Here is a 13,186-nt window from a genome sequence, read left to right as displayed (position 1 = left end):
GGCATTTCACCGTAGCGATTCACTGCGGCGTCAGTTTATCGACCACACTGGGGATAGGAACATTTTTCACCACACCAAGAAGCCAGTTTCTCTTGTTTTGGGTGGTAGGTAGACCAAGCGCTAGTGAGTGCTCTTGCTCGTCCGCCTTGGATCGAGTGTGGCTCACTCTTTCGCGCGCATCGCTCTCCGGCGCTCTCCCGTGTTTTCACCCAGTAGTCACCGAATTATCACCATGGTGTCGCCGGGGCGAGAACTCTCCGGTGTTTCACCGCAGCGCGCACTCTGGCGCAAAAACCTCACTGAAGCGCGCGCCCGGGTGATTTTTTACACTTTCACCGAAGAGAATTTTAAATCGCTCTCGCCGCACTGTTGTGTGGCCTAGTGCTCAGGTAGCTAAGAGATTTATTTCTACCCACCAAGCTTGCGCGCATCCGAATCGCAGTGGTGGATCCACATATAAGAGAAGGGCTCCTGTTCAGATGCACAGCGTGAGTGGTGTATTTTCTATTTCTCTTTCCCACTCTGAGGATATGGACATCTCTGGTTGGGGCAACGGTATTTTCCCCGTATGCCCTGGCTCTCAAGCCTAGGCTTAAGCGCCTTTACTCGCTCTCTGAAACGAGATCAAAAGTTATGGTATCCATCCCTCCCCAAATAAATATTTACCCGTTATATTTTGATGTTACTGATACAGGTTCAAATAAACAGCTGGAACTAGTTCCAGTTCACGGTGTATATTTGCTTGTTCTCATATTTGCGTTTGTTTGTTCACGTTTATCAGAACGGTTTTCTGAGCGTGCATGGAGTCCTTGGAATTTTTGTTTTAATAAATTTTCTTTCTAAAATTCCTGCAGAATCCTTGCAGGTAGTCTTTGAAAATTCCTGAAGAAATATTTGAAAGAATTTCAGAAAAATTCCTGAAGCAGTTCTAGCAGGAGTTACTGAAGAAATTCTTGGAAAACCCTTGGTGGAATTTCTATACGAATGTATAATAAAAAAATATAAAAATTCGAGAAGAAACCGCTAATCAAAATTAATATATTCTGAAAGAATTTCCGGAGGAACTGCTGAAAGTATTTAAAAAGTAATCCCTGAAAGAATGTCTGGAGAAACACTTAAACTCCTGTAAAAATTACTAGAAAAATATCTTGAGAATTTTTTAAAAGAATTTCTGTAGAAATTTCTAGGAATTACGCATTTCTGAAGAAATTTCTAGGAATTACGTATTTCTGAAGAAATTTCAGAATTTGTTTATGAATCCGAGTAAAACTTCCTAAAGGTATATTTGGTTTAAATACTGGAAGAAATTCTGGGGAAATGCATGGAGGAATACCTAGAGGAACTTCTGAAGAAATCTTTGTATGAATTTCTGCAGGAATCTCTAGATCTAGAGAAATACCTGCTGGAATTACTGAAAAAACATGAATAAACAGGTTCTTATAGTGGAATTTCTAAAGAAAATTTTGGCGGAATTTCTCGTTTACTCGTTTAGTCTTCGGACAAAAAAAAAGTGAGGATATTTGAAAAGTTTCAGTAAGAAATCAATAACATAAGTCATAAAAAATATTGCAAAAGATGCATAAAAGATCTAAAAACAAATATAATAATAATTCGAACATTTACAAGAGAAAAAAGTACAAATTATCACTGTTATTTCTATTAGGTCTAAACAGGTGGTTCGTAAAGTGCTTTTTATGATGGCCTCCTGAACGGTCATGAGAATCAAATCTTGATTTTAAGACTGAACTCAAACCTTTATTGAGCCAAGAACGGCCAGAGTTACATTTTGTCACTATCAATGGTAGACAAATCGCCGATTTCGATGGGCTGTCTGCTATCCGAATTAGCATGTACTTTGTTGAGTCACCGTCACTTTCTTCCATCACAACTAAACTGACTGCTGCTATGGCAGTTAAATATCACTGATAGACTTTTTTATATTCGCCTACAGATCACACACAGCGATGAGATTCGCCAAAATATCAGTTTAGTTAAAATGATAGTGCTTCGGATTGTGGATTGCGATGTGAACTTCAGAAGCGTTCCAGGGTGTTCCAGAGAGTGTCAGGGAATCAATAGTGGTTTCAGAAGCGGTTCAAGGGTTTTAATGTTTAAAGGGGTTTCAAAGACGTTTGAGGGGGTTTCAAGGGGTTCCAAAAGCGTTCCATAGGCTTTCAGGATATTTAGGAGCGTTCAATGGAGATACCAGGGGCTCTAGGGTGTTTCATGGGGCGTTCCAGGGGGCTTTCGAAACGTGTTTAAGGGCATTTAACTGAAACATTTAAGAACGACTTGAAACGCCTTGAAGCCTTTCTGGAACATAGTTGAAACATTCTTAAATGCTTCCTGAAACCGTCGGGAAGCACTTTCAAAACCTTTCCCCCAAAACCCATGAAATAGCTTGAACCTCTCTAAAAGCTGGAAACGCCTAGTAATGTCTTGAAACTCCTTCGGAAAACTCCTCAAAACTCCATTGCATACACACTAGAATCCCCTGAAGCTTTCTAAAACCATTGAACCCCCTCTGAAAAGTCCTATAAACTCCCTTGAATGCTCTATAAAATCTCAAATCAAATAAATAAAATAAAAATAAAACCACCTGAAACAATATGAAATGCTTTGGAAGCTTCTGGAACTTTTTTGAAAGTATCCTCAGACTTCTGGAAACCAGCTTCCCCTGAAACTACATCGAAGAATCCTGAAAAACGCCTTGAAACTCTTCAGAAATACTCCTGTAACCTTTGGGAAAGCTTTCAGAGGACAGCAGGCACCACTTCCACAATGCCCTGCAATAATGAACTTCGAATTATTAATTGCTAAATTTTTTTCAAAAGTGTGTTGAAAACTACAGTGGCGCTTACATCAGCTATGAGAATGTGAGCAGTCCCACCCGAAATGGCTTGAAATTTCACCAGGCTTGTAAACATTCGACACTTTTCACTACCTTCGTTTCGTTGCCGCGGTCGGGTGTCAGCTTGCTTTGTTTCATTCGAGCGCGACCGCTACCTCTCACACACAACACGAGCGGCAGAACGAAGATCAATAAACAAAAAAGTGGATCAAATCATCGTCGTCTGACACGATGACATTTGTCTAATTCCAGCTTTTTGCAAGATTTCAGCCAATTTTAATTAAGATTGGTATAATATTAGTTTATTCGTGTGTGATAAATCGATTACGACACATAAATTTGTCCAAAACAGCTCTCTTTATGGGAAAGACAGGAATAACAAAAACCGAATCATCTCCCGAAGACGCAATCGTGGTCAAGCGCATTCATTCGACATTTTTGTTCTGTACAGTAGTTTGATCGCTTGTGTTGCGAATGTTGGAGACAAAGGCAGCCGAATATCGACAAAAAGGTGTCAAAGACTGTGATCGCTAACAAGACTGAATTTCACTGAAAAGCCCTTGAAACATCGTTGAAAGGCACCTGAAAACATTGAAAACCCCGATAAACTTTTTGGCATTCTCTGAAAGTTCTTGAAACGCCTTGAGGCTCCTCTGAAACTTCCTTAAATTTCACATGAAAGCTTCCTAAAACCCTTAAACTCCGGAAATCATTCAGAAACCACCCTTGAAACAACTTGATACTCCTCTCTAACATCTCGAAGACACCCTCGAAAATTCCCTTGAACTCCCTCAAACCTATTAGAACCCCTTCGGGACCCTTCTAAGCACCCATGAAACTTTAAAATGGAAATGAGGCAAATTTTTAATAAAAAAGAATCAAAATTTCGACTACCAGACTGTTGTGATCGGACGCTGTTGCAGTCTTTCACTGCCGTGTTCGCAATCTTCAAATTCCATCTTCACTTCTTAACGTTCGTTGAAGAACTGACGCTACATTTTCATTTTCTATCATTGGTCAAGAAGCAAAGCCGTCTATGATGATTTTTATAGCTCATCGCCATCTTTGATCACCATGCTGTAGTCTATACAACACATACATCTAGAACTGTTTTATAGTATTTTATTTTCTTTATTTCACTTCATCTGCCTTTTGGCTTAATGAACGACAATTAGTAGTAAGAAAGGTCAACTTTGGGATGAGCTAACTGAAGGATGCGCTATTTAGATCAAAAACTGAGAAAAGGCTTTAGGACCCTCAAAACTGTGACAATTTGGTTTTCAATTTCAGATTTTAACAACTCATACAAAATAAATTCTAACTTAATTCCGCCAAATCACTGTTAGTCATTGCTCTTCGCTGTGGCCTCGTCCATCACAGCAGCTATCAGCGTTCTGTGCGTGTTTTGCGGAATCTCAGTTCTCAGTAGCCACCCCATTGTTATGGAAAAGAAAAATAAACAATCTCGATTGCGTCCAATCGATTGGCATTCGTGTCACGGGACATTGTTTGTCCGTGCATATCTCCGCGGTGAAATTGATGGATGGATGGACTTATTTGAACGAGCGGGATTTGTACCTGCTGTGTACGTAATAGATCATTAGCTGAACCGTTGAACGTACGTCTGTCGTTCAAAGAAACTGGTTATCTTCGGATGGTCTAGATTGAACCGGAAATTGGCAAAGGGGACACCGATAGACGAAATGGCTCCTCCTTCGTGTTGAGGAGATAGCTTTTACTGAAGAAGAAATGCATTTTTCTTAACAATTCGAGAATTGCATTTTTGAGATGCAAAGAACCTTGAAGCTCGGAGACTAACATACTTTGTGGTCTAGTATCTACAGCTTCTAATGCTCCGTATGCAAAACATCCTGTGTTCAGTACCAAGCCCGTCCCGTTCCTACTACATACTTTGATTTTCTCTATCTACTTGTTCACTCTCTGTACTTCTCCAGTCTTGTCTCAAGTATTTATAATGTTCATAGAATCGGGGTTAAAAAGTGGTTTCCCTCCCTTTTTTTTTCTGTTCGGGTGAGCCACTGCGACCAGTATTTAGATCTTTTGTGGCATTACCCGTATCCTTAGTATTTAGTGCATGTCGTACTACTCCATTGTCATTGAGAGGCAATGAAGCATCGATTTCTGTACAGTTCCTGTTTTGTTATCCCAGAGGTGCAAGAAATAGATTGAGATAAAAAGGTCCCGTTATCATAGAGATTTAAATCCCAGCGAAAGAGCGCCCCTAATCAAACACAATCTATTTGAATTCTGAGAAAAACAAAACGGTGGTACTGATATTTATCCATGCATCGGAACTCTAGCCCCATCCATGTCTTGCTTCTAGTTTAGTCCCAGGACAACAAAGAAAAACCCGGGACTTTAGGCTAGTTGCAAAACTCTGTCAAATTAGAGAATGTGTTCTGCAATAAGAATGCACGTGAGTCCTTGAATTACCAGAACTTAACAGTCCTTGATAGGTTAGTACGCAATTAGATACGTAAAGCATGTTTGTTTTCCTAACATCAAGTGTAGTCTCGGGTGGGCAAAGTCCGATTCTTTAACTATCAGCAAGGCAGAATAAATGCAATTTTAGAAACTGTCACCAGTAACAAGGACTTTGTACCATGAATCCTTATTACCAAAACACATTACCCCAACTTGACAAACCGGATGTCACTAGGGTTCGGTTTGGTAGATCTTGAACCGTAACGCAACACATAAAGGCGATCTACCTACGTTACGGGCTCCGTTAAAGATCGAGCATGTTTTAAACCATTCAACCATTCATCCATCAGCACGGGTCGCCTGACACCTTGGATTGGGGTTCCCTGTTTAGTGGGCTTTTACCCCTGGAACAGGTGGTCCGTAGTGTTATTCTTAGCCAATTGAGACAACCGCTACCGACACTACACAGCTATCTAGGCTGATCGGGAAAAGAAGTTAATATTGATGATCAACTTCATACTTCCCTCCCTTTCAACTGTCATATTACTCTACAACTCGTGATCATCTTCACAGTAATCTCAACACATGAACATACGCCTGCCAAACGGCATCCACACACCAACGTGAACCTCTGCCAACCAACTATTTCTCAAAATTTCTGACATCATAATTTGAACTTGCGCAGACTCAGTGTACTCCACGGTCTGCTGTGGGTAAGCGATTGCTTCATCACTTCCTTCTCTCTTCCCTATTCTCTATTCAACAGGTTATGGGCCCAGGTATATCCTGGTTGAGTTTATAATGCAAAGAGAGGAGAATGCCTACACTGGAAACAAAGATAGTTTTTTTGTTTCCATTGCAAGCAAATGAACAGACAATTAGGAAAGTTGGGAATCTTTTCGGAATATAAATTTACTTGTTTTCTTTGCACAGAATAAGCAGGCACTTCGTGCCTGGATAAACCTATGCGAAAATGTTCAAGAGAAAGCTTTAAATTGGAATTCTGGGGAAGAGCTTATAGTATATTGATCTGAAAAGCAGATTCTGCTGGAACCTCACCATAAAAAAACACTTAAGAAAACACGCTAGACAAGCCTAATTGATCAATCTACTAATCAATAAAACATCGTTTTCCGTCTCATTTCAGCTGTCTTGGTAGCAGCGCTTCTTCCGCCCATAACCCGAGCTGACGAATGGCACTATCCGACACCCGCACCAAATGGAGTAATTAATGGTAAGTTTTTTTTTTGGTTTTCATCATGAACGAACACTGACCATCCTCACTCAAACAGAAAAGTTTCATTTCTCTTCTTGCTCCAAGACACCCAAAGAACAAAGTAGCCTTTAAAGATGCTCTTCCATCTGTGTCGTCAATAGTCGTGGAGGAGTGCACAAATTCCTGCTCGCACAAGTAGTAGGCAATGAGATAAATAGCGGATACGTTTCAACGTTGATTATCTTGATCACCGTCGTTGCGCAGCAGTGGGCTACCCTCTGCTCTGTGACCGAGAATTGGATTTATTTACCTAGATTTGCCTTTGTCGTCATATTCATTGCACCAACCCTTGGTGTGGCGATATGCGACTTACGGAATTGTAGATGTTGCATGTTGTGGGAAAATTTCCAGGCAATCAAGACTAACTGACAACATATCTGTGTGACACTGAATATCCACTGGAAAGGAACCACGCAGTGGCACGTCTTACCTGACCGGCTGTCGACGAACAAGAGGCCGAGAGTGGCGTCGCCTGCTTAGATGGTTTCGTGTGCTATCGCCGTCCGCTCGTGACAGGCGTGAATACAGAATGTTCAGCAAAGTATACACTTTGATATAAGGGCTGTTTCACACCCACACATCCACCCTTCTCTCTAAAAAAAAAATTAGAGAGGGCCGCGCTTACAAATTTCCAAAATACCCGTAGCTCAAACCAGAAAACACGTTTAAAATAGTTTCTCTTGTAAATCGACGCTTTTTACCATTTATTGCTATCTTACTATTGTGCGGGTATAGGCCTTTCCAGCTGACAGGTCCATGTATGCCACTGTTTACAACCGCCGAACAAAGGCGCAAATGCGAAGCTGTCATTTTCATAGGAGAACTGTCAAAGGCCCGAAATATCAGCTGATATAAGACGTCAAATGAAAAGGCCTATTCCCTAATCGAACACGACGGTTCAGAACGTTCGTGCCTCAAACTGTCCCAAATATTTGTCAAAAGTGACAGAGTGGCAGTGCTTTTTTTGTTGCTTCTCTCACATTTCATCTTCGCTCTCTTCCTTTTTCCATCGATGGCAACAGATCGATGGTCGCATCAAAAACGAGGTAGTTTGTGCAAAAGTGGCAGCAAGGACACTTAATTTGATGGGATTAGCAAATTGTCTTGCACAACCCAGATCTGTCAGACTTCCCAAGAGTGTCAAATTTCCCAAATATGTCAAAGTCATGTGGACTACGGTGTATCCATTCGTGGTTGACGTGCATTGAAGGCTCGTGGGTTTCTGCTTTCGTATTCGTACGCGTTGCAATACACGAACACTACTTTAGTAATTAGTGGAAAATTGTAAAACAAAATCAGCTGTTTTAGGAAAAATCAAGCGGGCATATTTTCAATCAGTACCTTAAATTGTTCGGCAGTTAACAATGGCAGCGACGAACCTGTTAAAAGGACTATTGTGCATGCAACGAAAAGTACAATTTCGGCGCCCGTTTTCCGAGGCTTCGATTTTATGGTCGAAATTCATTCGCAGTAGAAATATCACTTGTTATCATATCATCCGTCATCACAGCACCACGCCATGACTTATGTTTCTTTGACATCAAAGCTAAATGGTATTTTCAAATGGGTCTATTTTCCTATGTTCATGTTTCTTTATTATACTCTTCACTGTTCAACTACATAGGTGCTCGTTCGGTAAAAGCCCTTTGACTGCAATGCTTTTTCTTTTAATTGAAAGTCCGCTAAGTGAAACAATGCTGTAAGTATCGCACTGCTCTCCGTCAAAATGAAATGTCATCAGAAAACTTTTGTTGTAATGCGATGTTTTTCGAATGGAATTTTTCTGCATTTTACAGTGGCTGACAGTTCTTTGACGTCTATCAGGTGTAGCAGTTATCATTTTTCATTTGATAAGCGAAACGTTAACATGCTGCAATGATCGAACATCTACTGTATCTACTCATGGCCAGTTTGCATATCTGTTATCACAAGGCCGACAGTGCTGGCAGCAGAGTTGTACATATTCAGGATGACTAATGTCAAATGACACTCGCTCTAACCATCACTTCAAAAGACAAACGCAGTCCATCAGAGCTAACCCTCGCTCAAGACAGATTCGAGTACATCCAACAGCAGCGATCGTCCCTTCGGCTTGAATTAAACCATAAAACACGTTGGCGTGCTTTGTTTGTGTTTGGTGCAATGCAATAATATACACAATCAATCGATCTTCATCCTGGCCCTATCAGATGATAATCATCCAGCAGTGAGTGACAAGCCCTGCGTCTGAACGACTGGTGATGCGCCTCGAGCTGCTCAGGAGATGTACAAACGAAGAGCGGGAGCTCCCACCGTATTGGTTCGTCGCGAATGTGTTTGTTAGCGACAAAGAGACGGTCGGCTTTTGCGTTGATGGAAAAAGAAGGCAAATGTAGAGTTTGCGGTTTTTTTTCAGTCAAGATGATAATGGTGTACAAGACTGGCTAGCCGCAACACCCCACTTCCTTTTAGATGTTTTGAAGCTACATCAGAAAAACGGATGACCTTGTAAATTGCATACAATATATGAGTATTGTAATTTCATCTGACATCCAAGATCCTATCTAGGTATTTTATCAAGCTTCAATGTTACTTCCTTTTTGTAGCTAACAGAGCAATCACCATCAAGATGGGTTGTATGTTAAGGTCTTTTTTTTTTTTTTTTTTCCTTCAAAACCATAGGGGGATAATCTGCTCAACAGACACCCTAACAGAAGGTTAGGGTAGTGTAGGTCTGACAGGCCGTCTTCTACAACAAAAGTAAAATCCAGGACTACTCTCTCCTCGTACCCACTAAACCATTCCTATGGTCGCCAAACCCTACGTCTCTCCGGAACCACCAAGAAGGTATTGCTTCAGAGAGGGGCTAGTGCACATCGCATCCATAAGGTTAGCTGCGTAGCCTGCTGTAACGAACATCGATGGCTCGCTTTGGAGAGTCCATCACGGTAGCATGCTGGCGCTTAGCCAGTTTCCCGAGTGGTCCTCGCCACTATGTTAAGGTCTTCTTGAGCGCATCATGACTGGGCTAGTTGCAGTTAGTTCCAATACAATCTCTCTGAAATAATGTTAAACTTTCTCCCTACCACGATGTTAATATCATCTGCTAAGCATACAACTTAGAAACCTTCAACGGTGAGCTCCGATACCGCATCATTTAACTTTATCGACCACAACTGGATACGCCAGCAAAGTAATAGCCTAATGACCAAATACAGCCCCGAGACAACTTCTTTGTTAAAGACGCTATGGCAATAAGACAGAAATTACGAAGTGCCTGTTAAAACTGTTTTTTTAACACCCAAGCATACGTTGAATTCGATAGCTAAGAAAATCAGGAAAATTACCTGCTGAAGACAAAGCAAGATATCCTCAATTCAATCATATATTTTTTTCCTTCACGAGTACCTACCAAACCTTAGTATTGAGTACAAGCACCATGAAAAATACACGCTTGTGGTACACAGCGTGAGCGTGGGCGCTGTTGCAGGTAGTCAAAAACTCGACTGCTCGAGGGTTAATTCTCTACAGTGGTACACAATTTGAGAAAAAAGATTAACACTGTGGTTCTGTTGCGCCATGGCACTTTTTGACGGGAACACTCTTTCCTTAAGGTTCTCACAACTGCCACAATGTCGAAATAACCGTTAGTCTTTACCACTAGCACCGCTAACCTTTTATAACCATCAATGTATGGACATTATCAATCAATTATTATGCCATTCGCTGTTAAATACTCAATACATCGCTCTTAATAACTAAAATTACTACAGATTGTAGTTGTATAATATCATAGACTAATTTCAAGACCTCGATGTAATAAAGAAAATGATCAAATTTTGTGTATCCAGTCCGGTACCCAATAATATTCATAACCGTGTATTTTTTCCGTGTAAATTGTCTTTTGTGTAAATTATATTTAGCGTGTTACACTGATCTGACAGCTCTGACAGTAAAGGACTAAACATAAATTACGTATAGTGGGTACCGAGGATTGTTCACAATCTGCGAACTTGACTGCGGAAAAAAAAATCGCGACCATGACGCCGCTGATAATATGCTCACATTTCTAAGCGAAGGAAGTACAGCGAGGATTCGCTCGTTGGGTTTCAACTGCGCCCCGCTTAAAGAATCGTTTTTTTTTTGGCCAACTGACAATTGATTGAACTGCCCTAGACACACGTAAGTGACAAGAAATACGTCAAGGAAACAGTCACATACTAGCACAAACGCTCTCGATGGCTCTCGACTACATTGACTGGCAAGGAAATGCTTTTTTTTGTTCTCTTCCCAAACTGCATTCTTCAAGAACAAATACTTGCAACGGAACAGTACTATACTGTAACCACAACATGGTATAGTACTTAAGCAGAAATATCAATAAGTTTCAAATTTCTCTTATCAAGCTCATAATAATATTAAGGTACGTTGAATTTCTTTTTAGAATTCCGTTGAATACGACTCTTTTTAACTAAATGCATAATTGGCATATCTGACAGCGCAAGATTTCGTCTACTTTTTTCTGTGTGCAATGTGTTGATTTTCTGTACACGGAACAAGAAATCAACCCCGAGGTTTTTTTCCTGTACTCATATCGACCCTTTCGTGTGAGAGCTTCAAATTTAGCTTAAATACGTGAAAGCCCTGAGTGGGTAGTTTTCAACTGATCCTGGTAGAAAATAGCAACTCATCACATAGTTGTTTCTACCCAGCGTTGCCTTTCATAGTACCCTAGTGGATTGAAATAAACTCACTATTGGGTAGATGGCAAACCCAAATTAAGCTTCTCGCAAGGACATTATCGGCGAAGTCGCTACCGCTTGTTTTGTTTTGACAAGATTTTTAGGGTAATCTGTTTATTTTCGTGTGTACTTCTCAATGCGCTACTTTCCGTCCGCTTTAACTGGCGCGGAATTTTGGTCCGCCATCTACATGCGCGATTTGTTTGTCCGCTTTTCCATGTACGACGTCTCTGTCCGCTATTTTTATGCGTGAACCATCAGTCCACTTTTCTATGCGCGATTTGTTTATCCGCTTTTGTCCCATGGGTGACTTTTTTTTTTTTTATTTGCCCGCCACTGCGCCAATGCGCGACTTTTCGGTCCGCTTTTTTTTAAGCGCGTTTTAATTATCCGCTCTTTCTATGCGCGACATTTTGTCCGCCACTTTAATGCGCGACTCTTCGGTCCGCTTTTCCATGTGCGACTCTTCCGTCCGCTTTTTTAATGCGCGACTCTTCGGCCCGCTTTTTTTTTATGCGCGATTTATTTATCCGCTCTTTCTATGCGCGACATTTTGTCCGCCACTGTAATGCGCGACTCTTCGGCCCGCTTTCCATGCGCGACTCTTCCGTCCGCTTTTTAATGCGCGACTCTTCGGCCCGCTTTTTTTTTATGCGCGATTTATTTATCCGCTTTCTATGCGCGACATTTTGTCCGCCACTTTAATGCGCGACTCTTCGGTCCGCTTTTCCATGCGCGGTCATTTTGACCCGCTCCGGGATGAACGATGGTAAAAAACTGCAATCCACAATTGCTTCACTTTGTAGCGGCTTTCTGCTGCTGCTGGGTGCGACGCTGGGTGGTTCCTTTCCATTCCAGTTTTCGTTCTTTAATTAGGTTCTACGTTTATGTTGCGAAAAAAATTGCAACACCTGGCAGGAAAGCCATTGTGTGACACTGAATATCCACTGGAAAGGAACCACGCAGTGGCACGTCTTACCTGACCGGCTGTCGACGAACAAGAGGCCGAGAGTGGCGTCGCCTGCTTAGATGGTTTCGTGTGCTATCGCCGTCCGCTCGTGACAGGCGTGAATACAGAATGTTCAGCAAAGTATACACTTTGATATAAGGGCTGTTTCACACCCACACAATATCAAGTCTTAGTTCCTCGTTCGGAGAAGTTCCTGCATTCTGTCAAGCATAAGACAAATGAGGTGATCCATTGGGGTAGAATAGAATATACAGGGGATGGCCAAAATGTTTAGGATAGGCAACTATTTTTCTCCCACAAAAAAACATAACATGCTCTAACTTTTCATAGAGTGCATCAAAAAATTTCAAATTTTGACTGTTTGTCAACCTATTATATGTACATCATTGGTACAAATTTGGACTCGATTGATTAATGTTTCGTAATGTTAGAACCGTTCGGGTAAAACACTATTTTTTAGACAACTCATTTTTGAGCTGTCATATCTCGGAGACCAGTGAACCGAATTGAATGAATTTTTTAACGTTTATCAACAATATATTGATACTTAATACAACGTTATAAAATGTAATATTTTCTCACGGCGAATCAAGTTATACCGGGTTGGAATTTTGACCCATATAGAGGAAAATAGGCCAAATTTACAATACCACACAAAAATTACGAAATGTGTTCTTCCTTCAATCTGAATAGGCTTCAATATATCTGATTAGAGATAACATGAGAACAGAAGTTGAAAATCTTTGGATATCAAAACTAAAATTTATTGACATTGATGTAAAAAAATTACATTTTTTCGAGAAAAACCCAAAAATTGTCAATCCATGATAACTTTTTTCAACGTTTAAAAAGTACCTATGTTTAAATAGTTCGTGAAGCATTTGCACATTGTTAGTGTACGTTCAAAATTTCATTCAATTCGG

General features: G+C 40.8%; 2 protein-coding genes across 2 annotated transcripts in view; one reads left to right on the top strand and one right to left on the bottom strand.

The window, feature by feature from the left end:
* LOC115269373 (fragile X messenger ribonucleoprotein 1 homolog) overlaps positions 1 to 13,186 on the bottom strand; it is a 161,741-nt gene that overhangs the window by 89,702 nt on the left and 58,853 nt on the right. The gene's annotated exons all lie outside the window — the stretch shown is intronic.
* Positions 1 to 13,186, top strand: part of LOC115269374 (carbonic anhydrase 1-like) — a 35,789-nt gene that overhangs the window by 11,461 nt on the left and 11,142 nt on the right. Inside the window, exon 2 of the mRNA XM_029878046.2 lies at positions 6,444 to 6,530. Within this exon, the coding sequence (XP_029733906.2) occupies positions 6,444 to 6,530 (87 nt within the window). The remainder of the gene's footprint in view (positions 1 to 6,443; positions 6,531 to 13,186) is intronic.

The sequence above is a fragment of the Aedes albopictus genome, chromosome 1 (genome assembly GCF_035046485.1).
Source record: "Aedes albopictus strain Foshan chromosome 1, AalbF5, whole genome shotgun sequence".
NCBI classification, from domain to species: domain Eukaryota; kingdom Metazoa; phylum Arthropoda; class Insecta; order Diptera; family Culicidae; genus Aedes; species Aedes albopictus.
This window is presented reverse-complemented; position numbering and strand designations above follow the sequence as displayed.